Raw genomic sequence first — 27867 nt, 5'->3', positions numbered from 1 at the left:
GTTTTCAGCCTACAGGAGCTGCAAACACGTGCTCGTCTGTTCTCTTAAATATTACAAGCCGACGTGCATCTGCAGCCGTAACGATAACAGCAGCGCAGTATCAGCAGTGCGTTTTGTATCCGTTCGATACTGATGCAGATGTGGCTGCAGATCCGCAGCGTGACGGAGAAACTAATGAGGGCTTCTGTGAATGAACGCTGGCAGTTTACGAACTTGGACATGTGCGAGCGTAGACACATGCACGGGTGCGGAGCAGAGGAACATTAGACGGGGCATTAAAGTTTATGTGTGAGTGGAAACTGTGGGGTTGTTTTTGTTGTGTTTTTATAGGGTTGCAGTGGCCTTAGGTAAGAGCCAGAGAGAGCCTGCATTCCTCTGATCTTACACTGCTGTGTGTGTGTGTGTGTGCCCCTAAATGACCTGTTCAAGCCGCATGTATGACCTCTGAGGTTCGTAGCCCAGTGCTGTTTGTGTGTTTCTGGTGTGCGTGTTTAGTTTGTTTGTTCGTATGTGCAGCTTCAGACGTGCAGCTCTGCTACAGTAGTTTCTCAGTCGGTTGCTTTCTGCACGAACAGTCTGTGTTTCCAGCTGATGCTCTGGAGTCCTGCAGCGATTGGCAGGTTTTCTGCACCTAGTTTCTACCTGCAGCTCCGTGCAGAACCCTGCGCTATAAAACATAAAGTCAGAGTAACCGTGTCTCTGCTGAGGGTTTTTAAGTAAAGACAAAAAAATCTCTGACAGTGCTCAAGTATGGGATTGGCAGGAAGACGAATGCAGCTCACAAACACACCTCCTGAAAGGAAACGGAAAGGGTGTCGGATCAGTGGTGTGTAGGCATGATGATAATCTGTGCACCCACATGTTTCACCCAAGATAAGTAAAGTGACGACGTACACGGACCTGCTTTGATTTGGAACTTTTTCATCTGAGCTTTGTTGATTTATTGAAACGTGCAAACTGTGTGAAAATGCAGTATTTTTTACACCACTTGAACTTTGTTAGACAAGCCTGTCGAATCCTGTTAGTAAAGATTTTTATTTTTAAACCTGCCATTTTTGCTTTCGTGCTCCAGTTTCCTCAGATTTTTTTTAAGGACACTTAAATGCTAAGATGTGCCCTACCTCAGATTCAGAATCGCACACGGTTGTTCTGTAGTTTCATTTTTGTGACAATATAATTTTAAAAAACGGTTCTTTGCTAAGTTTTCTGTTATGCGTGGACATGACACCGTTTCATGCCTCGAGTCGGGCGCCTTTCTGTGGTTAAACGATTCCGTGGAAAATAGTCAGGACTGGACTGAAAATGGGTAGAAAAGCTGAAAATGTCCAAAAGAAAATGTTGAAGGAGCTCCACGAGGCCCGGAGAACTACTCCTCAAGACCACCTTTAAAAAAAGAAATGACACGAAAGGGGCGACTCAAGACTTTTGCACAGAAGTGTAGAATAAATATCACTCGAAAGTGGTTTAAATTCCCCCAGAAAAGTCAGAAGAAAGCTGTTTGACTGAGAGGAGACACAGATATTCACAGGTGTCTGAGCTGAGTAAGGAAAAGGAGGTAAAGCGAGCGGAAACAAAGGAACAGTCAGCGACGAGCGAACGAGGGAACAGGAGCAAACAGTCGATCTCCTGTTTAGATAAGCTCTATCTGCTGCCGAGGCCTGGCACGCTGCGTTCAACCACACCAGCCTGCGCTCTGCTTGCACAACTCGCACACACAAAAACATCCACACAACCAGGAGGATGGAAAGCTTTTTGGGTCAAAGTTCACTCTGCCCACGCTTTGTTGTTTGCTGCCATTGTTTTCAGATACACGCAGCTAGTCACGGCTTCATCTCGTAGCGACAAACGGATTACCCGTGCCCCTTCGAGGCCACCGCAGGTTAAACCCGTAACGGTGTTTCTAAATGGATCCGACTGCGTCATCTGAAATGACCTTGTGGTCCTCCTGACCAGAGTCGAATTCAGGTTGGACATCGCCCAGCAGCGGTGCTTTCAACTTTGTGACACAGGCGTCTAAAAACCAGTAAAAAGCTGTGAGAGAAGCAGCTGCAGCACTGTGCACGCAGGTGTTTTCACTGGTAGTAAAACAGTGTAGAGGGGATTTTAGCGTGTCGCTGTAGGCATGTGTAAGCTGTACGCTTTGTTCTTTGCAAAAGGGGGAAAAAGCCAGTGTGAGGTTTCAGAGTTAACCAAGTTGGTGTCATTTTTCTGTTTGTGTGTGTTTATTGCCAGAGTGGTGTCCTGGCAACAGTGCACCAGGTATTTTTGTACTTAGAGACTTCAGAAGTTACTTTGCACATACAGATGAGAATGAGTACGAATGTTTGCTCATGTGTCACAGTGTTTCTTTTTAAAAAATGAGTGTGTTATATTGAATTCATGTGAAGTGTTTTGTGCACTGAGCATATGAGTGTCTGTGATGCTGTCTCAGCTGCAGCTCGTGGGCCTTTTCCTCTGATATTTCCATCAGTTTTACTTCTCATGCGATCAAATGAAGCCGGAGCGTCGGTCGGGACACGGTCCAGATCGGGGGGGCAAAATAAACAGAGCAAAGCAAACATGGCGGGGCCTTTCAAGTGTGGCTCCCAGGTACACGCACAAACACACACTCGAAAGCCACAAACACACTTTTGCCAAAGAGGTGAGCGGCCCAGTTACAGGCGGCTACAGAGAGACAGAAATGACGGTATTAAGGATGGAGGTGCTCAACCGAGCGCCGCTCGCCGGCCTTTGTGAAAGCGTCTCTGCCTGACTCTCCTCTCTGTCTCTCTCGATCCTTCTCAGCTGTTTTCAGTTGTTTCTAATGAAAGGTAAACGAAGGAGTTTTCCTGCAGCGGCTGTTCGTAATTAGCTATTAAAGTCAGTGACACGGAGACGACGTGGATACGAACACAAAGGGACCGAGTGTCAGTTCTGTTAAAAGCTTTAAGGGAACAAGGTGTGTGTGTTTTTTATCTATGTTTCAATGGTTTGTGTTGACACATGTAGAGTGTCAGTGGTGCATATCATTTCAGGTCATTATGGAGCTGTGCAGCAGAAAGCTGCTGCCCTGCTGGAGTATCAGTTTATAACCTTCCCGTGTGGATTCAATGCAAACTGTTACAACTCTTACGTGCGTTCAGATGCTTCGTTAAATCGGACGCGTCGCCGATCTGCGAAGCGACAACCTTTGCACATTTACTGAGTCACTGCTCTCAACACACAAGCCTCCATCTGGAGGAGGAGGCGAGTTGTTTGTCTTATATGCCTGCTGCGTTCCAGTCACCTGTCGAGCACGCACGCACACACACACACACACACACACACACACACACACACGCACACACACACACACACACACACACACACACACGTTTGCTTTCCCTCTGTCAACAACAGTTGGGACGAGTGTACCACGAGGAGGGAAAAGAACAAATGTGTGGAGTAAATACCCGAAGGCCGTGTTTGTGTTAAAACTGTTTGGGAGATGCAACCAAATAATCAGTCAGGAGTCCCCCGGGCGACGTGAACTGTGACCCAGATGTTTTCTCCTCCTCTCCCTCACTGGAATTAGCTCGGCTGCCTGGAAGTGGTTAAATAAATAACTTGTACACAGTAAGACGAAGCAGAAAGTGGAGGATTTGCCTGCGCTTGTAACATACGGTGGTATTTGCGTAATGCGCTGTTTTATGCATCTTGCCGAGCTCTAAATGGTTAATCTCAAACGCCGAGAGTTTCTGAAGGTTTCATTTATTTGCTTCACAGAAGATTACAGCCAAATGTCCAGTTTTCTAGACGCTCTCTTTAGTCCTGAGTCCCGACTCGCTGCGACTCCAATGATTAAACCGAAGATGGTGTTTTGTTCATCGCCAACGATAGGACACAAATAACAACCAGTTCTCGATTAAAGCACGACTGAGGCCGTCCTGATAGTGAAACAAATCGGGGCGCTTCGCACGTGTTCTCGTTTTTCTCTCGTTTGTTGCCATAGAAACGGGAACGCTTCTCTCCGACGCTCTCTGTTTGCGATAGTTAAAGCTTCCCCGTCGTGGCTTGCATTACATCAGTACACGCACTCACTCGCTGTAGTGATGGATTACCATTAATATCTTATAAGGGACAAAGAGTGCAAGAGGCAACACTAAGAGAGGAGGAAGAGGGAAGCACAGAGACAGACAGATGGGAGAGGTAGCAGTCGAGCTCCTGCTTTCCTCCCCGGCAGCTTGCATCCTTGTTAACAAATCCAAATGAACTTTGATAAGCTGGCATCAGTTCTGTATGTGCATGTGCAAGTGTGTGCGTGTGTGTGTGTGTGCACACTTCCCTCAGCCTCCATTTGTGCGTTCATGAGTACAGAGTAGTGCTAGCTGAGCACCCTGGGGGATCAGGAAAACTCCTCCCTCTCCTCTCTCTGCTTGCTCATCAATGGACTTGGACTTCCACATCCTGCTACACACACACACACACACACACACACACACACACACACACACACACACACACACACACACACACACACACACACACACACTGTGTACTGGTACAATTCCCATAGACACATGCACAAAAAATACGTGGCTGCAGACTAAGCACACTGACACCGCTGCCCACGTCATGAGCCTGGCTGCTAGCAGAAATGGTAGTAGCTCATATAGTGAGGAGAGGGCGGGGCTTCTGAGGATACGAGCCTTCATGGCTACTGCTTTCTTGTTTTGTTTTTAAACTCACGTTTATCATTTGTTAAATCAGTGCAGCTGGAGACCAAGAAGGAACTTGACGTCATCTTTAAGGACAACAGTGGTTTATCCGCTTAATGTGTCACTCGAATGTGTTTCCCTGTGTAGGAAAGCCTGCTGGCAAGCAAACAGTTGTTGCAGCCTGCGCGTCTGAAGGGACTTCCTCATTACTTCCTGCCTTTGTCCTGAAGTACTTCCTACTGCTGTACAGCTCCGGGGAAAAGCTGGAGAATTGAAGGAAGGGTTATGTACTTGTGAGGGTGGTGGATGGAAAGGGAAGATCAGTCAAATGATCATAGCCCTGCAGAGAAATGCTGCATTTGCTGTGTTTTGGCCGATCAGGTGACAGCTGCTTCTAGCTCTGACATCAGAAACACATTTGTTAGTGAGTATTTTCTATTCTACGGTGGTCCTGAGGGGTCAAACGGCGAAAAAGGCTGCAAAAGCAAGCAGATGATGAATATATCACAAATACATAAGTAGGAAAAAAAACGCATCGAAAGCGTTTTTGGGGAGATGCTAACATGCTAACAGTAAACGTGTGTCTGCAGTATTTCATAAATCATCATTGAGACTTGTACCGATGAACCTTCAGCCTCTTCAGTGTGTTTTGGTCTTTGGGTTTATGTCATCTGGTCCGTCACGTTAATGTGCCCCCAGAAACACTTCTGTTGTGCTCTGTGAGATTTTCTTTTCCGTTGTGTTTTGTCTGCTTTTTGCAGCACTTTTCTCTGCTTGCAGTTTGACCTTTCAGGGCCACCATCCATCCCCTCGCTCTGAGTTTTCACATCACTGCTAAATGTTCTGCCTTTAAACCCCAAACAGGTTCGCAGAGCTGGTCCAGAAAATGAGGCCACCCTCCTGACATCCTCACACACCATGTCTTCGTTCCAAATATCTAAAACTCATAAATAGAACCGTATAAATACTGGCAGCAGTAAAACTCGCCGTGTTCAACAGTAGCCCGCCGTCATAGAGTTGTCCCAACGTGCTGACAGGTGACAAATATAACCGCAGTACATTGTAACAATTAACATGGCGCTGACATTTCCTTCTGCTCAGTGGAGGCTGCTTTGACCTTTAACCTTAAATGTATTGGTACTAAATGATTGCTGAAACCAACTTTGTTCTGTTTTCATGCATTAGCGGTTTGCTTTTGATGCAACTTTGGAAAATTCTGATTGCAACGACCATGAGAGACGACTTTATTCATATTTATGTCTGAAGGACTTTTGTCCTTCTTTTACATTTTCCAGTCATGACGCAGCAGACATGTCAGGCTCATCTTTGGGTTTTGGACAGAAATGTACATTTGCTCAGTGTCAGTGAAACAGAGCTGAGGACAGAAACCAGGGTGACAGCAGTAAAGCACATGACAGGCTGCCCTGGTTGAAAAGAAATACATTTAGCGTTACTGCACCGACAAGACAAACGTGGTCATTTTGTTCTGCACTGCTTGGATACAAATACATGCAGAATTGCAGTTTTAATTCTCGTATTTCCAAACAGACGTGCAACATTAAATCTGAAGTATTTTTATATAATCGGGTCCTGATAACAGTCAGTTCCTCCCTACGCCATCGACGGCTTTCGAAGAAGTCCCGGGTTCCTCAGCCGCAGCAGATGCAGCACCTACCTGTACATTCATTAACTCGCTGTAAAAACAAACACTGCTGGCTTCAGTGGAGCATAGATCCTCTGTGTTCATGCATACGTGATCTGAGAAAGTCCTGCTAGGGGCTATTAGTGCGTGCTGCGTTTGCGGTACGTGATGGTTATGCTCTGTTAAGTACTTGGAATTTCATGTCTTGCTTTGAGGTGGTAGAGTGGCTCGACTGAAGGGGTCGGGTGAAATGTTTGGACATTCAAAATTCCCGAGTTTTTTTTTCTTTCTTTTATCACCTCCTTGGGAAAGTACCGTTTCCCACAGTTTGAGAACTCTGTTTGATAATAAATGCATGCGCCTTGATTCGCTGTAGCAAAAAAAAGAAACCTCAAAAGTCAGTGCTGGAAATGAAACTTTGTTTCTCCTAAGCTGAACTCGTTTGTCCTCATGTGACCTCGCCATCCTTGAAGTTCCTTCCAAACCCAACTCTTTCCACTTTGCTCTGTCCAGACTCGGATCAGTCACTTCTCATGTCCTTGGCCTTAAAGAAATGCCTCTTTCCTTTAAACTGTTTAACAGGTTTCTGTTAGGGCAGAAAAACCCAGAGTGTCCTTCAGAGTCCTGCCGTACCCAGGATGTGTTAAGTGTCTGTGAAGGGAGCATTGACGGTCAGCCTATTAAAGACCCCGGTCACTCAGGCTTGGAGACTATCAGCAGATAATTGGCAACAACTGGTCACAAATTAAAAATTTGTATTCCGCGACCGACAAGTGGCGAGTGGCTCCTAGAAGTGGCTGGCTGTTGCTAGGCGAAATAGGTTGCAAAGTGCGCCAAAAGCCTCTGATTGGTTGGTAGCAGATTGCTCTGTTCACCCACATTTTGCTTGTGGTTAGTGTTTGCACAGAAATCGACGTCTTCCACGCAAAGTGGAAACTTGAAGTGTGGTCAAACTGGTGCCTCCTCGCTGCACCCAACACGTTTCAAACGGGACAACTTTTATTTTGAAGGAGAACGTTTTCTGTTTCCTGTTCGTGTCATACTTTTCACGCTCGCTACAGCTAGTTGGCAAGTGTTTGCAGACACACCTTCTGTGCTACAGATTTCAACTGCAGGTGAGCAGCAACCTGCTAGCAACCAAAGCAAGCTGAAAGTGGTTTCCACCGTAAACCTCTTTGTGACCAGTTTCATCTGGTGACTGTCAGAAACCATCCGCCAGCTTTTCGTCAACTGTTTCCATAGTGACCTGGAGTTGCCGGAGGGTCACTGACCGGTCTCCCGGCCTGGGTGATTAGCAGTCAATCTGTCAGCAGCGTCCAGCAATGGTTTGCCAACCAGTCAAAGAAAACGCATTTTTCCCTGTTGACCGGTCGTTAGGCCTCTGTGTCTGAGGTCAAAGCTGACACTTCTGTAACTTCAGATGAGTTAGTAACTGCAGAGGAGGATCACTGGGAGACTTTGGGACCACCGAGGTTGGGGGTGAGCGTATATAGAGGCAACAACACGGACACATAAATGGGTTCATGAGCACACTGCAGTGTGACTCACAAAGACGGGAGGTGCCAGTGTGGAGCGGTGCACGCGTTCCCGGCCGCGGCGCTTAAATGCAGACACGCTGGAAAAAGTATTGTTGTTTTTTTGTCATCCTCCTCTTCACAACCACAGTGACTTCCTGCACTTTTCATATCTAAACTTAGTCATATTTTTCCAGGATGATTTATGAAGCAGTGTAAACTTCCTGATTTCACTGGCATCCTTATATTATTCAGATGAGCAGAGCTCCAGAGGAAGCTGTGCCATTAAAGGTTGTAGTAAAGTTTTCCATATTTAGAAACCCAGCAGCTCACCCAGTTTGCGGTGGCTTCATCACCCCTGCTCCGAGTACGTCGGCTGGCACGGGTCCAATGTGCAGACTTTCCTCTGGCCTGCACCTTCCACCACTTTTCTGTTGAGACTTGTAGCATCGGGAGCTCGTAGAGGCCGTCTGCCCGAGTCATCGCGTAACACGTCTGATAAGAAATGTTTACGCAGAAACAAAAGTGGGTGACACGCTTTAACGTTCACATGAATGCAACCTGTAAGATAAACTTCGGTGGCACCGGTGTTCGTGTCGTCACGCCGCGCTTTAGCGTTGGGCCTGCTTCCTTCGGACTTGTCAGTCCTGATGATGTCATACGGATCCGGTAGAATAAAAGTAGTCCTGTCCGTGAGGCCGCTTGGCGCCTTTTGTCATCTTTACTGCCAGCCTGATAGCTTGAACAGCAATATAAATTTGCTTTTCAAATATAACTACGCTTTGATAACCACGTGTCTTCTGTCGATAGCAGAGTGGTGACGGTAACAATGGCTGCTGCTGTCTCCCTGTTATCTCAGAAGTGCGAGCGGTTGCTGTCGTATGCATTGCACTTGACCGTCTCTCCTCGAGCTCTTGCTACACTCTGATGGCCCCTCTGCCCTCGAGACGAGTGAAAGCAGTGTCCAGATATCTGGTCTGTATAAGAGATAACAGCTGAGACGGAGCACTAAAGAGGACAAAAATCTGTTTTTGCTTCCTCTCCATTTCTCTTCACTGCTTCTGATGCTCCACATTATGGCCAGGATCCTCCCTCTGCACCTCCTCCCTTTTCCCTTTCTTCTCCTTTCTGTCCCCCGTTCTTTTACTTTGTACTCTCCCTCCTCTCCCTCTCCCCTCCCTCTCTCCTTGCACGCTGTGGTATGCAGACATGCAGGAATTTCTGGGCCTCAAAATGATAGACCAAACTTGTCAGCCCTGGCTCCTGTTACTAAAGATGGCTGCTTGGCAATGTGTTTGCCGGCGATTGGTGCGCGTCTGAGTTACTCCCCATGTGATTGGCTGTAACGTGTTTGTCCACAGTTCATGTGTTGTTGGCAGAAGCAGTTTGCGAGCGCTCGGTGACTGAAAGCCTTTTCTTCTGCTTTCTCTGCGGCTCGGTTGCGTGTGTGATTTAGGATCACATGTGCTGCTGTGTGTTCTTGCACAGAGCATCTCACCGCTGGGTTTAGGTGTAGTGCAAAGGTCGTGTCAGTTATGCCTATAATAACATGACCCCATTGAGTTACTGCACAAAGATGAGAAAAATACTGGATTTTAGAAAAGTACATTTTTAGTTTTTGTGCAGTTCTATCAGCAAACACAGCGACGCACACGCATCATTTAGTCATCACTTAATGACATTCTCAAGATACATTTAACAGTAGTCTAACAAAGTAAGAAAAGTTGTATTTATAAAGCACCTCAGAGCCACTGTGAGAGATAAAGTTGTGTTTTAGCAGCTTTTTAAGCCACAGATCTCTGAGTCGGTGGGAGGCAGATCAGAGTCCGCTGTGGCAAAATGCTGCGTCTCCAGTGGGTGTAAGCCTTGACCACCAGACCTCAGGGACCTGTGGGGATGATTGGACATGTAAAGCTCTAAAAGTCCAAACCAGCATCTTAAAGTGGGAGGCCAGTGTGAAGAGTTTGACCTGTCGTCATGTGTTGAGTTAAATCAACTAAAACAATGATACAAAATCTTGTTTCTTTTGTTTAGATGGCTGTGAAAAAACCTTGAGTCATGTTCAGGGATTTATTTAGATTAGATGAAACTTTATTAATCCCTCGGGTGGGTTCCTCCGGGAAATTCAGTTTCCAGTAGCAAAGCACCGAAAGAAGTTGCATGTTACAGATACATTAAGGGGAATGAGAGTAAGGATATAAGCATAAATACACCATATATACACATATACACATATATAGATACAGAATATACAATATGGATAAAATATGTCACACATATTTATGATGAAATGTGTGACAGCAGCAGCTTGTATACACTACTACCACCTAACATTGTGTGTTTGAGATTTAAGCTTTCACATTGACTGACTACAACTGCATGTGAGGCCTTCAGGAACATCTGTAGATTTCAGCTGCACATCTGCATGACACGGTGTTTACACATGCTTTGAAATTTGGACACCCTGGAGAAAAGAGCGGCTGTCATGTCTTCTTATGTTGTAGTTTTGCTCTTATTGCCTCCAAAGTCAAACGTAAGCAAAAACCAGCTTTTCCACCATCTGTTGTGTTGCTGGATTAGTTATGTCAAAGCAGCAAAGCCACTTTTTAAACAGCCTCTGCACTTATATATACTGACGATGACATTGAGTAGTGCTCGTTGCTTGCTGCTTAATTTAGATTATGAACTAGTGAGCTAGTCTCTTACGATGAATGTGCGCGTATCACCCGCAGAGTGACGTCCGGCCCAGCTGATGTTTAGCGTGCTCTAGCCTCGTGAAGGCATTGTTGCGACTAAAAAAGGTTGTGCACTGTGGCGCTGCTCGCAGCCTGTCACTCATGCATGCTGCAGTGCGCCGCACACACCTGTGGTCTGCTGGTATTTTGGATGAAGAGCGATGCACCTGTGTTCCTGTGCGTGCACTGAGCCTGTATATCATCTGTCCTCGTGTGATTTGTGTCTTGACATGAACGGAGTGGAATGAGGATCTTTTTTTTCCCCGTGTGGAATTTGCCGTCATGTGCTGTCAGTTTCCCACTTTTAGTGTGTGATGTGTAGCAACATCTGACCTACAGACTCTGAGTTTAGGTTAATGAGAACCAGGTGGAACCAGTATTTCCAGCGTGTGGACAACAAGCATGTGATCCTGTAAATCATATCAATCATGAGCGAGGAGCGGCGCACATTAGCGGACACATGACAACAACAACACCGTCCGTCAGCGGGCCACGAGCCAGCGAATCCAGTACACAAACCACCATTTTGGAGCTGCTGTTTCCTCAGTGTGGCTGCTTCTAAAATAAGAAACCCAGGAGGGGAAAAGCTCTCCAGTGAATCCTTCTGTAGTTTATACTGCTGCTGTTTTTACACGATACACGGTGCTGGGATTGCAAAATGAGTGTGAAGTTCAAGCTGTTCCTTTGACAAATGGCTTTGCTTGTTTCCCACATAAAATATAAGCCCCCAGGAGGAATGCTGGGTTAAGTCGCCTTTATCGCCAAACATCTCTCTTCCTGCTGCCTGCCTCGACCAATAACAGCAGAGCGAGGGGGGGCTGGTTCCACTGAGCTCATGGGGGACAAGGATGCAAGTTTGCGAGCTGAGTTTTAATGTCCATGTGCAAATATGCGAGCAAGGCCAGAGCTGCGTCCCATTGGCTGTTTTTGTGCCTCTTTTACTCCCAGGAGGCAAGAAAGGGAACACTGAGGTACTGGGCCGGGGCTAGAAAGAGGGCGATGGTCGGCATTACCACAAAGGAGGTGGAAGCGTTGGGACGGGTTCCTGTTTGTCGGTTAAAGCAGAAAATAATCTGTTGCACCTGCGACAAATATTTTACCTCATGAAACTTTGTACACTGGTTGTTTAATATTGAAGACGACGCTGCGTCAGTGGAGCAGCCTGCGACTGCATGGACGTCCACCAGCGTCCTTCTGAACATCGACGGTCCCTCTGATGCAGCTCAGAGTCTGTGCGCCTTCAAGGTCGCCTCTGCGGTTGCGACCCCTCTCGTTATTGGATAGCAGTGATGGATGTGGAGAACAGCTTGGATGACAAACTCAGCTCCTAGTTGTCTTCGACTGGACGTATGTCTGTAGGAGGCACTGTCTGGCGCTATACTGCACGTGCTGATTGAGACAGATGCTCTCGGCTCTTTGTCTCACGTATACCGCTGACGGAGATAAATGAGTCAGTAGCTACGACACATGGAGCGTCTCGCCAGTTCAAGATGATCGTATCTGCATGGTGGCTGTTTGTTTGATCTTTAGGAGAAATACTGAAATTGATCTTTATTGGAGTTGAAATAATTTTGACATTTTGCGGTTTTTTTTTACAAGGTAAAGTTGATTTAATTTGACTGAATCTTATAATAACACTAATAATTATGTTTCCTATTTTCATTAAACCCTTTATGGCTGAATTGTAAAGCAAACCAAACTGATGTTAGTTCAGCTACCAGCTGAACTGATTCATGTCAACATTAAGTTTCAGCTCATTGTAAATCTTTTTACTCTTGTTTTAGAGCCAGCTCCCATTTCTTAGTATTTTGCGTCAGAGGAGCCAGACTTTCACGAGGGTTTTATAAAGTTTTTCTTTGTACGTCGGCTGCTTTTCCATTCATGTTCAGTCTAGTCCTTGTACCTGACCGTTTTCATAGAAATGCTTATGCACTCGCTTATGAATCTCTCAAGCATAAAAAGACACCCAACCTAAGCAATGAACCAGTGTTGTGTCTGCACACAACCGATAATTTAGCAAAGAACCGGTTTTTAATTGTACGCAAATAATTTGTTCCATTTCTGCCAAAGACAACAGTTTAAAAGACATAAAGCAATGTTTTTGCACTAAGCATATCTCAGATTCAAGGAAGCAGCACAAATGAAGGGCAGAAGAGTATCTGAAGGTCACAGGAAAAACATCCAGCATCAGAAATGTGCTACGAGGAAGGGCGGCAACATTGTTAACGCAGTAAAACAGACAAACCTGGATCAAAAATAAGTAAATAAATCAGCCATGACCTCCACATTACTGAAGCAGTGTGAGATCATCTCGACAGAGACGAGAACAAAAAGGCGGCCAACATCCAACAAAGAGCTCTGAACGTCCTCTCACAGAAAGGCAAAGAGCGCTCGTCTCACAGAGTTCACGCTTATATCCTGTCTTTACATGCAGGTTTGAATAAGTGGCTGCACCTATCTTCTATTTTCCTAGTAAAATATAAAGAAATGAGCGCCGGCGTTCTGGTCTCACAGTTCTGTGTACGGCGAGGATGATACAGGACGGTCTCCTCTGTGTTACGTTTGGTCAGCCTGTCGACAGGTGAACTCGGCCGCGGCTGCTGATGTCATCGGTCAGCGGCACCTGTCTCCCCTCGACCGCTCAGACGCTCCCCTCTGTGCTGATTTAATTTAGTCCTCATTCTACTTTTTACTGTTTACCTCCGCCTGTCCAATGTTCTGCGGCGGAGAATCACATCTGTTGTACAGCGGCGTTGTGGTGTCGAAGCGAGTATCATATTTAGAAGCTGGCCGCAGAAGCTCGGGTTTTACTGCAGACTAAAAACTCATTGAACACTTTGTTCTTGCTTATTTTGTTACGCCGCGAGCAGCCAAGCGAGCTGCGTGCTTCGCGAAGCTCGTCGCTCACGTTTTTCCCATCGCTCCCCGGCGACGGGCGCTGGAGCGGTTTATATAAAAAGTGCACTTCCACAAACTTCTCCCCGCGCATCACATGCGAACGTTCTTCCTCCCGCTCACACACGGATCTGCACACCAGCAGCATTTCTTAGAATAACAGCGGTGCAGCAGCCAGCGGAGCTGCAGGGCGCCGGGCTCCTCTGTTTGCTCTCATCGTGTTTGTTTTGGCAGCAGCTCGAGAGAAAATTCTTGTCTTTCATTGTTTGCTACGTTTGTGTGTAAATCTGCTTCGTGGTTCAGTTACTCTAATGTGTGATGTTACGCTCACACCTCCACTTAGGAGCGTGATGTTGTTCACGCCGCTGGCCTTGGTGCGGTATATTCTGAGCCAGTTGGGGCTCGAGGATCGTTGGTTGGATGGAGTCTGGCTGAAGTACGTAAGCTGTCGTTTTCAGTCTGTCACAGGGAAAAGACAGAGCCGAGTTTAGGAGCTCAAGCGTGGACTCTGGTGCTTATTTCTTAGAAATGCTCTCGCTGTATGACTGCAACGTGCCGTGTTATAATAATAGGATCCTGTGAAGCACGTTCCTTACACTGAATACAGTGTTTGCCATTCGGGTCTCTCAGCATTCAGCACGATGAGAGGATGGAAACCAGTAAAGTAGTCGGTGTACACTGGAACACGAGGCTGCAGTAACATTGAGGTCAAATCCATGCTTGAGTGAGACTCGCTGGGATAAACAGGCTGCTGTTGCCTCAGAAATTAGGCCCAGTTCACCAGTTTGTGCTACAGAGAAATAAACTGGTGTGTTTAAACTGCAGTGTTGAGTTTTCAGAGCGTTTTCGTCTCTTGGTAACAACAGGCATAAATAACAATGTCAGCTCGGCTTCTCCCTGTTTACCTCTGGCTGTTGTGTTTCTCTGTGCACCACCCACACACCCACCCACTCACTCCCACTGACGGTTGGAGGGGGCCTCTGCTGACAACACCTGCACCTCCAAGGATGAGCAGGGCCCCTTCAGCCCCCCCCCCCCTCGTGTTGTATGTGCTGTGTTCTTTATTCTTTTGTCCTTCACGCTGGTATGAATTATTATTTCTGTGCACGCACACACGTATGGTGTTATGACACAAACAGGTACTCCTTTGTGGTTGGATGGTTCTCCTCCAGAAGTCGCCTGCTGGGAAAATCCCTCAGCTTGATTTTGTTCCCCCAGCCCAGGCCCCTGAAGGGACACCATGTGCCTCAGTCTGGCTTAAGATCCACGTTAGGCCCAGACTGCAGCTATAAGAGAGGCGAGCACCTCCAGTGTTGTTGGAATAAAGTCGTAGACGAATTAAAGAGCTCGTTTGCAGGTGTCCAACACGCACATGTAGATTTGTACCAATCTGGAGTTTAAAACACTTTCTGTCATTTCCAAAGACTCACTTATTTTGATTGTGCAACTCTTATTTCACTCTGATTTTACAGAAGAGAGGATACCGTGTCCTTTATTTATTAGAGGTGGGAATCACCAAACATCCCACGATACGATATTATCACAATACTTAACACACCATACGATATTATTGCAATTTTTTAAAATATTTTGCGATATTCAGATTCTGTCCATAAAGGTAAACTTCATCAATATTAATTTTATCTAATATCAAAGTCTCACACTCAGTCTTTCTCTCATCTCAGTTTTATTGTTGACAAACTGAACGGTTTGTATTACAGTCTAGTCCAACTGAACTGAAACCATCTGGTACAATTACAGCTATTCTGAACTATGTAATATGAAAACTATGCAGCCCCTTCAGCAACTGAAGAATTTGAAAGTAAATTAAAACAAAATATAATTTTACATTAAATAAAAAAGTTTTAAACGTAATTAAAATAAAACATGTCTTAAATTAAAATAAGTAAACTGTCGTGTTTATTGCTGCCATAAAAAAAGTTAAACACATTTGACAGTGTCAGGATTGTTGCTCAGAAAAAGGATCAACATGCTCTGAAGTCAGAGCACAAAAACCTTTTTCTGTAACAAAATATCGATTTGTGCCGTCCCTGCATCGATACATTATTAGCAAACAAAATATCACGATGCTACACAGTATCGATTTTTTTCCCCACCCCTATTATTTATGACATGAAAGTGGGCCATAAACATGAAGATGTTTGTTTTTTGGATACTTTGAGGGAATATTGAAACGCAGAATTCAGGATTACTCAGTTCAGACTCACATTTGCAGAAATTAAAGGTTTTGTTTCTTTGTCTTCTGCTGCCAACGGTGAAAAGGCAGCTTCGGCAGGTTTCCTGACAGAAACGGTGAGGGTGGCACTAACCTGGACTTCCTGTCACGTACTTTGAAGCAGATATATGACGGGCTTCAATATTTCATGTAGTGCTCTTTACAAATAATGTTTTTATGCTAAAGCAAAGTTTTATTTGTTTTGCTAATTTGTTCAAACAGCTGTGTTGATACTTCTGAGGGCGTTTACTTAGATAACAGCTCGTAAACCAGAGTGAGTGAATGTATTAATTAGTTTTCAGGTGTCCATATAAATGCAAGAACATGTTTGTTGGTAATATTTTAGATATTTTAAATAGACCATAAATGTATTTGATTTTGATTTAAGCTGCAAAACAGAAAAGCAAAGAGTCACGAATCATCGTAATGACTCTGTAAGTGAATAACATGTCGGCTAGGGCTGCCACAAACGATTATTTTGATAGTCGATTAGTCACCCATTATTTTTGCGATTAGTCGACTAATCAGATCATCATCCATTGGACGTAAAACTACAGCTTATTGCACCAGCAGCATCTGCTCTTATATAACTATCATTAGCTTACAGCTTTAAGTGTTTAAGGTCTGTGCTAACTAAAAATAAAGACAAGATGATAGTTTATTAATTTTTAATGAAATTTGCAGATTGTTTCGGTGAAGTTTAATAAACTCCTTGCTTTCAAAAATATAACAGGACACCGGAGTAAATTCTGGAGCATCTCACACTTCTGATGATCAGCTGTCTGCTTGACGTTTATTCAGCTGTGTAAAAACTATAACTTTAATCTCAGCCAAACCGATTTACTCAGGAACAAATAAAATACTAAAGAAAGCCAAACAATAACATTTTTAAGTTATCTAAGTGACTCATATGTCATGTTTAACCTGAGTAGCGAAAGACGGCGGTGGGTTTGAAAACGATTTGCCGGGAGTCCGGTGTTCTCACGGCTCTAGTTAGCCTAGCCCCCGGCTAGCTATCGAGCTAGTGGGTAACAGACGTCTCCGAAAACGTCGGAGCGCTTTTGAAAATATGCGGTGTCCTGATAAACTGAGCAGATATTTGAGGTTTGCACAGCTACATTCTCGCCTGAAAATATGTTAAACGTTTATTTTGTGACCCAGAAAGAATAATAAGAGTAATATTCAAACTAACTAGCTGCCGCCATTGTTGACAACGGCGCTGGGCTGCGCTATGAATTCTGGGACACAGCTTCTTCTTCTTCGGGGTTTAACGGCAGCTGGCATCCTTGTACTTGCAGTGCTGCCATCTTCTGTTTCAGTCCGTTATTACACTCTTAAATCCTGCTACTTATTCCTGCGTCTTTTGTGATCTTACAAAGCTTCAAACGACGCGTTGACTATTAAATCAGTCGTCGACGATTTTGATAGTCGACGTAATCGTGACTAGTCGACTAATCGTGGCAGCCCTAATGTCGGCTACTTAATCTTGCTTTTGAGGAGACGCCCCACAAATTCGAGGAGAGGAAAACGAGTCTGGGGGAGGGGACGCAGTCCTGCCGCTCTGTGCTGGTAAATCCACGTGGTTTGGTTGTCGTACTTCGCTAAGTGTTTCCCCCACAGTGGCCGCGTGCCTGCACCGCCCGCTCGACCCCTCGCACCCCAGGCTTTTTTCTGGATCTTTCCTTTCAGCGCGTTTTCCTCCCTTTGAGCTTCACCCTTCCGCCTCGCCCTCCACCTTCCGTTCACCCGTCGCCTCTCCCGTGTGTCCGTATCGCTGCGTGCATTTCGCGCAGGCTGCATTGGCCTCTGCTTTTCCTTCCTGGCGCTTGTCAGCGCCGTCGTCATGCCAGGGCACAGGGAGTCAGATCAGATCTTATTCTAGCGCGTCCATATCACTCTAGGTGCTGCTGCATGATACGCGTGGCTCCTGGTAAGCTGTAGTGATGCATCTCCTCCCCTCCATATGTAAAGCTTGTCGTTATAGGCATGCACACGCGTGTAATCCCCCGGTTCTCTGTTTGGCAGTTAATTGTGTGCTTATGGCAACTCTCTTCATTCTGGCAGTTATTGAAACTAAGATTTTAATTAGGGGAGGTTTCAGAGCGGCGTGCGCTGCATTAATGTTGAAGTGGTGGATCGGCGAGCAGTAAGTTATCATCCCAGTCAGCTGACGTTAGGGTCCTGTTGAACATGTAAACTCTGTGGTATGCGTTTTATTCCTGTTCACACAGAAACGGGATGTTTTTGGGACACTTGGATTTAGTTGAACCGTTTGTTGGTCACCTGATGGCACAGCTTGTTCCCAGAGATGTAGCTGGTAGTTCGAATCCCGTCAGTGCACGTCCAACGCTCTTTTCCAGTCGCAGTTATCTCGACTCGACCGTGCTAGGTTTTTGAGGTTTGAAGCGAGATGACTTGGGCCAAAAATGTGACATCAGCAGCCTGAGTGACGTGGTAGGATGAGTCACGAGAGCGACTCCTTCACAAGACTCAAATCCGCCATTTTTTGAAACCTGGCAACGAGGGTAACGGCTGCACCTAAATCAACACCGTGCAGACGTTTACAAGCCGGCGTAGCATCGCCTCCATCGTTGGCTTCTGTTTGTGTCGCATAGAAATGACATCACGGCCGCCGCTCACAGTGAGGTGGGACTGGAGCAGAGTCTCTCCTGGTGGATTCAGTCCTGAGGTTTGACTGGTGTCATCAGCACTTCCAGTTCAGGACAAAAGAAAAAGGGGAACGTGATGAAACGCCAGAGTACGGGATGTCTCGATATTTCCCAAAGTCTTCTGATCCATGTGAGTCTGAGTCACTGTTGTGATTATGACTAACACCCTCCATGATGAGCCACACCGGCCCCCGGAGACACCACGGTCGGGTGTCTCAGCTGTTTTCATTGGCTGCTCGCTGCGCTGATGGAAAGATGGCTCTCGCCGTTTGATAACCACAGCTTTATTTTTCCTTGGGAAAAATGTTCTAATCTGTATATGTTACAGTTTTTAACCAGGTACGTTTCAGGTCGGTGGCTGCTCTCTACACACCGTTGTGCACCTGATCTTATTTACTGTCAGCCTGTTACGTTACAAAGATTTGTGCCCTTTATCGAATGTAATTCTTCCAGACTTTAGTCAAGCAGCAACAGCACCACCATTGTTGTGTCGGGTCAGGGGTTAAAGGGCACGAAGGAAGGGTCTGTTTTCTTCCAACAAAGGAACGTCATTAGAACATGTTTGCAACACGTGAGCCGTGTGCTGTGTTTTCAGTTTGGGAATGTGACAGGCCTGTTTCTCCGAGTCGTGATGAAGAGTTTCCCTCCTTCCTCCCAGACTAAAAGGTTCTTCCTGAGGCCCTGTGGGAAGCGAGTGGAAGGAGGAGACGGGCAGAATGGGAGTCTTCCGATTTTTGTAAAAAGAGCAGAGGGGGCATGTTTTTAACTGAGAGCTCTTCAACTTTAGCTGTTTTGGTTTTTTGCCGCCTATATTTTTCCATCTGTCGGAACGAAGCGTTCCCTTGAAATTCCTCAAGTCTTTAGAAGCCCTCCCATCTTTTCTGAAGCTGCACGATTGACATGTGCATCCACATTGTGCTCTTCTCTGGGCGTGCACGCACGTGCGCACACCTCTCCCCATGCACCGTGGCTCTATGTAGTGCTATGCTGTGAATATGAAATAGGACAGCCAGCATCTGCACTGCAGCCATCCCGCCCTGGCCTCACACTGTGACTGCTGCTCGCTGCCGCTGGTCGGCCTGCACAAACACACCAGCACGGAGCTTTGTGCGCGCGCTCGTGTTTTCTTGTCTGTTCATTTGTTTGTGTGAAATCATTTCCTTGTTTGTCCTGCTTTTGATTTCAGGAAGACGTCGTGTTTACCTGCAGACGCTCTGTGCGTGTTTGTCTTCACGTTTGCCCGCATGCTCGCTGCTACCTTTTAATCTGCACGCAGCATCTGTGCTGCCGAGTGTAACGCAGTTAAAGGAAAACAGAAACTTGGCTCCAGCTTTCATCGTGTCGCTGAATAAAGACCACATGGTCCAGTTTCATTATTGGTTTGTACATTAAATATTATCAACCAGAGAAACACACAACAAGCAAAAGTTTAAGTGGTTCATTTGTGTCTTAATAACAAGAATTTAATCAGATAATCTGTTTATTCATTACTTATACAGTTTGTTGATGTCCTTTCAAGGCTTCAGTAAAAAGTCAGTTTCTTGGCATCCTGGACTCCATGCAGCCCTCGCCTCGGTCGGAAGGTCTACACGAACTCAACGCCCCTGAAATACAAGAAAGCCTGAAAGAGGAAAGGAGGCAGGGAAGAAAGAAGGACGGAGTGAGGAAAGAGGACAGGAGGAAGGGAGAACTGTGACAATCGGGCCTTTGAAAAACTTGAGGAGAGAGAGCAATTTGAGTTGTGTCTTTGACTTTCTCTGTGTCTAATGTGAGGAGATAATGGGCGGCTGAGGCAGAAGGAGAATGCTTTAAAAAACACCTTAGTCATGAGCGGGCCACGGCGCAGCACCGCCGATTAAATTAACCCGATGTGGACGGGTATTTATCCAAGAACAGCTACGGTCCATAAAACGGCACCGAGCAGCGCCGGGCAAAGGTGTCGAGTCACCGTCTGCAGAGTGTTTTACATGTAAGCTTCAGACAAACAGGAGCTGCAGGTGTTCAGGTTCCTCCGTCTGACGGCAGAGTTTGGGCCTGTGGGATTATTTCCTCCTCGTCGGTCGCTTTCACGATCGATTCATCGTAAACTGTTAAAGGCTGTGTGTGTGTGTGTGTGGATGCGAGTAGTCCTCTGGGTTAAGGAAAATCCTGAGGTCTGTGATGCAGGTGTCTCACTGTCTAGATGAATGTTTTGTCCGCCGTGTCTCTCCATCACCTTCCCACCAAACTACCCAGTCAGCAAATCCTGCAAGACTTCTGTGTGTGTGAGTTTATGTTGATCTCAGTGATGTCTGACTGTTTTGTCTACCACTCTGTGTGTGTGTGTTCCCGGCTTGTTTTTATTTGCGGGTGTATTTCATGTTTGCGTCTAATGTCAGAAAAGCTCGAGCTGGTGGCAGTGCGACAAATTAAAGCTGCGTCACAGAGGAGGGGGGAGCAAGGAGACGTGGCTCGTCGCAGGATAAGGGCTAACAGGGATCAGTAGGTTCGGAGGTCGGTAACGACACGAGCATCAGAAAGTTGCAGAGAGTGTGTGAGTGTGAGTTCAGTTCCACCCTGAGCATCTGCAGTGAGATCCGGTGACTGGGGTTTTCTCGGCGGGGTGATTTATCACCTGCGACGAGACGCACTACGGTGGGGTGGGACCGAGGGAAAGGAAGGTGCCGAGGAGGGTCAAGAGGGGGGGAAAGAAAGAAGAAGAAGCCGAGTGGAAAAGGTCAAAGTGGTTGTAAATCTTTACGGGGCAGAGAGATGACGGGAAGGTGAGGCGTTACCGTGAAAGACAGGACACGAACACAGCCAGAGGGGAATCTAAGAAAATGCCTGTTGGGAGCATGCAGCTAATTACTGCAGACGGTCTATGTCTGGACTCGTCTCCATGGTAACAGGACGGGCCAGCAGGGCTGGCCGGCGCACAGGAAGACACAGACGAGGAAATCGATGAACAGACAGACAAAGCGGGGAGCGAAACCGCGCTCATTAAACCACATTCCCCCCTTTTCAAACTGTTTATCTTCGTGTCTGCGTTCGTGAAAATGAATTAGCCTCACGTTAAGGAGAGCTTCAGCTGCAGCAGGCCGAGCTGGAGATCACAAGAGATAAGGAAAAACAGTAAGTCTGGCCATGTGTGGAAAAGGTTTCTCCGTTCTCACAGACTCAGTTTCCTTTCATTGCGATCGATGGACGCTTCGATTAAACTTTGTAGCACTGAATCGCAGCTGTAGAAGGAGCGCTATAGCTGCACGGCTGTACAATAAAGCACGCGTGTGCTTGTTCGGCCATTGGGGTGCTGCAGGGTCATGATGACGGGCTATCAGAGAAGGAGGTGCAGATATTCGGGCCTTGCTTCTTGACACTCGTTTGGGGAGACCGGCAGAACGCTTCTGTTTATGGAAGTGGAAAGAGTCGACATGTTGAGACGGGCATGTCAGATATGTGGCAGGAGCGTGCGATAGGAGAGAATAGTGCGCTGTGAGGTATATACCCTGATTAAAAAACAAAGCACACAGGCCGTAATGACACTACAGCCTGTGTGTGTTCTGTTTTCTAAGGTTTGACCTAAAGCGAAGGCTGAACTCGTGTGTGTCCGAGATGAACCAGGCCCTGCTCTTCCAGCCACTTCCACCCTCGGTGACCCAGCCTCGTTTCATTTTGCCAGCACACATGTTGCCCTTTGTTCTTCGTGTCACTTTTGTATCAGGTTTCTTGTTATAGATAAAGGCCGTGAGCGTTTCTTTGAACGCAGCTTGGCACAAACAGTCCATCGTCCCAAAAAGCCTCCAGGTCAGCAGCAGGTTCACAGCCAAAATCTTCCCGCTGTAAGGTGACCCTGCTCACCGCTGCACCACCCAACCCCACACCTGATGCTAAAGTCAGATCCCGTGGCTCGGTAAACCACCCGGTTTCATTTAGATGTCCAAACATGTTGGATCCGGGCTCCAGTGTGTGAGCGTCACACGGTCACTGACTCGGTGATGGATCCACGGGATTATAAAAATAACGCCGATGGAAAGGGAGGAGCTGTGGTGGCGATACGCTGCCTGCAGTTTGTTTTTCCTCTCTGCTGTCTCAGTATTTACTTATTAGAAGTGATACACGGAGCGCTTCTCAGGAAACGGCGATCAGTTCCTGAGAGCTCGTTTGAATAACGTTGTTTGCAGCTCTTCCTCTGGTTCGCTGCACTGTGAAGTTAGTCTCGTTTCTTTGGCAACAGCTCACCAAATAAAAAGTGCTGGACAGCGTACGTTTTTCTGGCAGATTAAAAACGAATAAAGTTTTGTTGTTTTATGCCACGGATGGTTGTTTTTGTAACAAACCTGCTGTGGTGCTTCACAAGGATTTAAGACTTTGTTCTTCTTCGTTTGAGGTAAAATGAGTAGAGAACAGACGGGCTTGTTCAAACACTGGTGTTCAGCCTCGATTCTGCAGTCGCTCATTCGGACTTCAGCCACTAGACTGATTGTTGACAGGAGAGACGGCGTGATTGGTGTGTGTGTGTGACCTGTGGGGGAATATCGGCTCGAAGCATAAAGGGTTAGAAAAGATCGGACGGCGTCGTCAGAGCCCGACTCTCCTCTCCTCCACCTTCTGCTTCCTCACGTCAGCTGTTTTCTGTCTTCCTCTCCACCTCCTGTCTTCCCCCCCTCTGCTCTTTCCGTAGCCTGTGTTGCATTTCCGTGAACGGCGGCGTGGCTTTCGTGCTTCTTGACGACGCCGGTGTCACTCTGGTCCCTCCCAGCAATCAGCGTGTTTTTGTTTACACCCGTTCCCCTCCCTCCAGTCCCTCAGGACAAATATCTTACATCAGATCACTCGAAGCATTTATAGCAGTGCTTTTGGAGCTCAGGACTCCCACCGTGGCCAAATATAGTAAACTGTGTGTGGATGAGTAAGAGCGTGCGTGTCCTGAGTGAGCAGCTCTGGGGTAAAAACCTGTTTGTTATTGTTCCCAGCTCTTTGCCTGTAGACACCGCGGCCAATTAAAGGGGAGGTTTTAAGTGTTATGAGCAGGAAGTGTTGCGTGTGTGGCTGCACGCTATTGGCTGCCCGGCTTTCTCCCGCGTTCTCCCCCGAGGATCGAGCAGCCGGGGCTTTTACGGCCGTGGCCAAATGAAAGGTAAACGTAGCACACCTTTGATCACGCCTCGCGTTTAAACACCTTTACTGGAACTGTGTGCATGCGTAAGGAGGAGGCGGGCAAATGATTCAATGACACAGTGAGGTTTTACGTGTGTTTGTGTTTGGCTTAATGAGAGAGAACCTCTCCAGGATGCTGCCTCCTCGTCTTGTTGTGCCAGCGAAATCATCCCTTCGTCCGTGCCTCCCCCTCCCCTTCCCCACCCAGCCAGCCAGCATGAAAACAAAACAAGGCGCTGTATGAATGAAAGTGGGAGGGGCAGAGTGGCCTAGAAAGGCAGGCAGGCAGGCAGATAGAGCGGTAGATAGTGGTGCAGGGCAGGGTGAGACTGGGATGGAGAGGACAGTGGAGTAGGAGGGGATGAGTGAGCGAGCGTGTTTGGCATAGTAGCTAACCCGCGTTAGTGTGAGCAGACACGGTCCTGCTGCAGTGGTGGTGTTTGTGCTGCACATGTGCAAACTGCACGCTGCTTCTGTGAAGAATAACAGACATTTTGTCGTCTCGTGGATTTGATTGAAAAAAATGAGCCTCTGTTTCTGGCTTTGGGTAAACGGATCGAGCCTTTAGCTTCGCCCCCCCCCCTCGGCAGCCGGTCTTCCCTGGCGTGTTGGCTTCTTAGCTGCATCTGCTCCTTCCCACCTGTCCCAGCACGGCCAGGGTTAACCCTGGGAGTCTCTCCCCTCCAACATGGAAGAGACCATTCAGTGGGTGCCTCCCCCAGCCAGCTAGCACATTGGCTAAAGCTTAGGGTGGATCCAGAGGGCTGGAGCGATTCCCCGGCATGGATCTGGATCAGCCCTCCCCTTCACCATTATGCGGCGGAGTGGAGGGTGAGGGCGGGGGAGGAGCTGTGCATTCTTCTCGGTTGTGCGCAGCAGCGGCGTCTTAACGGCACTTAGTAAAGAAGATGTAGAGGAGCGACCTCCGCATGAACTACCCCAGAGGACGGAGATGGTGTTTTTCCCTGCATTAGTCATTCTCCCTCTCCGGGGTTTTTCCCCCGGCTGCTCCCTTCATTATTGTTCCTTTCTTTAACCTCGTTACCCCACCCCATCCTCACCCCTAGCCACAACCCTGTCTGTCCCCTCCGCTTTTACTCAGGCAGCACAATGGGCCGCCCTCTCGTGCAAAAGGAGGCATGCTGGGGTGGGAAGGTGGGGGCCCTGGATGTAACCTTGGCAGCAAGAGTTGTCCTCAACAGAGGCTGCATCCCACAAAAGCTGCAAACATTGCCCCCCTGGCACCTTTTTAGGCTGTTCATCAGCGTGACACCTGAATAATGTTTCCCCTTCAGTTCTTCGCTGCTAGAAGAGCGATCGCAGCTCGGCTCACGCGATCAATTCAGACATTGCACACGCTATACAAGCACACGTCACGTGGGTTAACGGACACGGAGCCCTCATCCTCCAGACTAAAGCAGGACAGAGGAACATGAAAATGAGCTGAACCCGCCGGGGACACGGTGAGATGACCGAAGGGCTCGTCCGGTCGAGACGTGTTTTACTGAACAGGCTCTGAATTAAGGGGAACTCTCTGAAACAGTGTTTTTAACATTTTTACCACCACCTCTAACACCTGCTGAACTTTCAGGCTTAAAACACTGATCAGTTCAATCTTCTTTTATTGCCAATATTTTACTATGAAGACCAACTTCCAGCCTTCAGTTATCACTTCTCCACTGCACAGCTGAGGGCAGTTTATCGGCGCTGTGGGCGCCGATGATAAAAAGGTTGGTGGTCGGTGTAACGTGAGATCTAATGAGTCTGTGGTCAGAGACTACTACAGTCAGCGGGTCAGACCGGACTGCTAATCTGATCACAGCTGACTCTTAGGCTCTTTCCCAATAGGTCCAAAAACTCTGGCGTGAGCCCGTGTCACATAGTGTTCAGCCTTTCAGCAATTAAGCCGGTTTCCTTGGCAACGTGGGCTGCTGCTGACCCTCGGGCGTAAACTGCTCAGGTGAAGTCGTACAGTTTTCCAGCCTGAGCTGGTTTGATTTGTGCAGTCATGTGTCCATGAAGTACGTAAAGCGCATACTTACTAATAACATGTTAGTCAGTTCAGTCCACGTCACATACAAACACACCCCCCCTCTGCTCCTTCAACCCCTCCCAGTATCCCAGTATCCACTTGCAGTGAACACTGGGATGTGCGTGCCTGAAGAGCAGACGAGCCTTTGTAGCTTCTCTCAGGTGTGAGATGACAAAGTCAGTGGTGCAAATACCAGCGAGCGAACAAGGAAGTCCTCGTGTTTTGGGTTTTTTGACCTTTGTGTGGAGGTCAGACGTTTTCCATCTTGTGTTCTTCCTCATGGCTGCGCACGCTCCCGTTTTCTCTTTGAGCGACCGCAGCAATAACAAAAGGCCAACTACATACACACCTGTTTATAGTTCACGTGTGGATATAAACACCCAAAATGCACGCGGTTCACTCGCTGCTCTCAGATCAGTGCGAACCACAGCTTGGTGGCCATTTCGCTGTGATGTTTGGTGAGCTGTGAGATGCTAAAAGGAGCAGCAGTGAGCAGCTGTCAGCGCAGCCTTGTGTTTGAGCTCGTCACAGAAGCTGTCCGAACGGTGACGCCGGCGGGGGAAGCGGGAGAAAACGCATATGAGGAGAATATGTATGAGCTCACATTTAACCGCCTCTTCCTCCTTTCTGCTCGTCTCCTTTAGTGTGCGTGGACAACTGTAAGCACAGTGCCTGCACCCCCCAGGGCCAGTGCTGCCACGACCAGTGCCTGGGCAGCTGCTCTGAGCCGGGTAACGCCAGCAGCTGCGTGGCCTGCAGGAACCTCCAGCACGGGAACGCCTGCGTAGAGAAATGTCCTCCTGGATACTATATCTTCAGAGGGTGGCGCTGTGTCAGCTTTGCTTTCTGTCAGGTTGGTAATAATTGCAGTTAATCACCAGTTCATTAATAAACTCGTGTAATTACATTTTCCCCCCACTTGTTGTACTTGTTCATATACTCAGGACCTCCACAACCAGTGTAAGCAGACTCGGAAACAAAACCAGGACCGGGACTCGGGCTGCCATGAATACGTCATCCACAGCGGAGCCTGTATCCCAGAGTGCCCTTCCGGATATTCCAGTATAAATTCCACTACGTACGTCTGGCTGACACACAAACGCACGCACAAACCTCGCTGATGGTAGCTGTCGTCACATGGTTGTAAATGTCATCCCACCGCCACTCTGTGGTCACCGAACACATTTGCACAGAAGGGAACTTTACATTTGTTTGTTACACTCGATAAGTTATGTAGCGATGCAGGTAAGTCCCCGTCTGCTCCAGCTTCTCCTCGTGTTGCCTCTTAATGTCTTCTGCTCAGGTGTTCACCAAATCTGAAATGGGACAAAGAGCATAAATACAGCAAAGCACACGCAGGCATGGGGCAACCTGTATGTGATTGTTGGCCCCGCTTTGTGCAGTCCTTAGTAACCGTGCGTTACTGTTTCACTGGAAACCTGAGCAGGATGAGTCACAAACTCAGCAGCACATCAAATAAAGAAAAGGCAATATTTGCAGGAGAAGTTACCACGCAGCGCTGAAGACACAGTTTCCATTTAGGCATTAGCTACATGATTTCATATGCAAATTAGTCCTCTGATCTCAGCCGCTGCAAATACGTCCCCGGTTTGTTTTCACGGCCTCCGTCACATTTTGTTCTCGGTGATTACTCAGCTGCATCGGCGAAGGCACAACGCTGTCCAGAGAAGTTTATAAAACTTTTAGTACGGAGATTATGTGTTTTTAATTTGCTTAAATGAGGTTTTATTTTGCGTGCAAAAAACACTTGAGAGTTTTGATTCGTCTGGAAACCACATATGAGGGTCCTGTGGTCCCAGTAATGTTTAAACAGTCTGTGCTGGTGAGCGCGTCTCCTGCAGTTTTCATGTGAAATTTAGCAAAACACTCTGTGTGCATTTCAGAAAGGGTTTAAGAGTCAGTTTTATTTATTTATTTATATATACATATATAAAAATGTTAATTCACAACAACTCTCCCTTAAGACTCTTTATTTTGGAAGATAAAGACCCTAAAAAATGAAAAGTAACCACACAGCAGTGCCACAGTCATATACAGCCAGGAGACCAAGTTCAATACAGGAGCAGAAAATTAAAGTCAGAGTAATGAGGAATATCACAAACTAACCACCTCCTATGACCACTTTTAATAAATGTATAGAAATACATGTAGCTGTACATAATTGTATGTCTTTAACGTGAATTTCAGTTTTGACTGCGTCCCACCTGCAGTACCTCCGTGGCTCACCATGGGGCCGCAGCCCACACTTTGGTAATCACGGCGCTAAAAGCAAACTCTCGACGATATTGGGGAGCGTTTAAAAAAAACCCAA

The 27867-nt window shown here is 47.1% G+C and overlaps 1 protein-coding gene across 2 annotated transcripts in view; it reads left to right on the top strand.

Moving 5' to 3' along the window:
* Positions 1-27867, top strand: part of insrb (insulin receptor b) — a 68133-nt gene that overhangs the window by 23421 nt on the left and 16845 nt on the right. Inside the window, exons 1-3 of one of the 2 annotated variants that reach the window (XM_026158403.1) lie at positions 17293-21478; positions 26180-26388; positions 26480-26613. In XM_026158403.1, coding sequence (XP_026014188.1) covers position 21478; positions 26180-26388; positions 26480-26613 — 344 coding nt within the window. In that variant the 5' untranslated portion in view covers positions 17293-21477. Of the gene's footprint in view, positions 1-17292; positions 21479-26179; positions 26389-26479; positions 26614-27867 lie in introns of those variants that run through there. The other variant, XM_026158401.1, reaches the window with a different exon arrangement.

This window comes from Astatotilapia calliptera, chromosome 23, assembly GCF_900246225.1.
Source record: "Astatotilapia calliptera chromosome 23, fAstCal1.2, whole genome shotgun sequence".
In the NCBI taxonomy this organism is placed as follows: domain Eukaryota; kingdom Metazoa; phylum Chordata; class Actinopteri; order Cichliformes; family Cichlidae; genus Astatotilapia; species Astatotilapia calliptera.
This window is presented reverse-complemented; position numbering and strand designations above follow the sequence as displayed.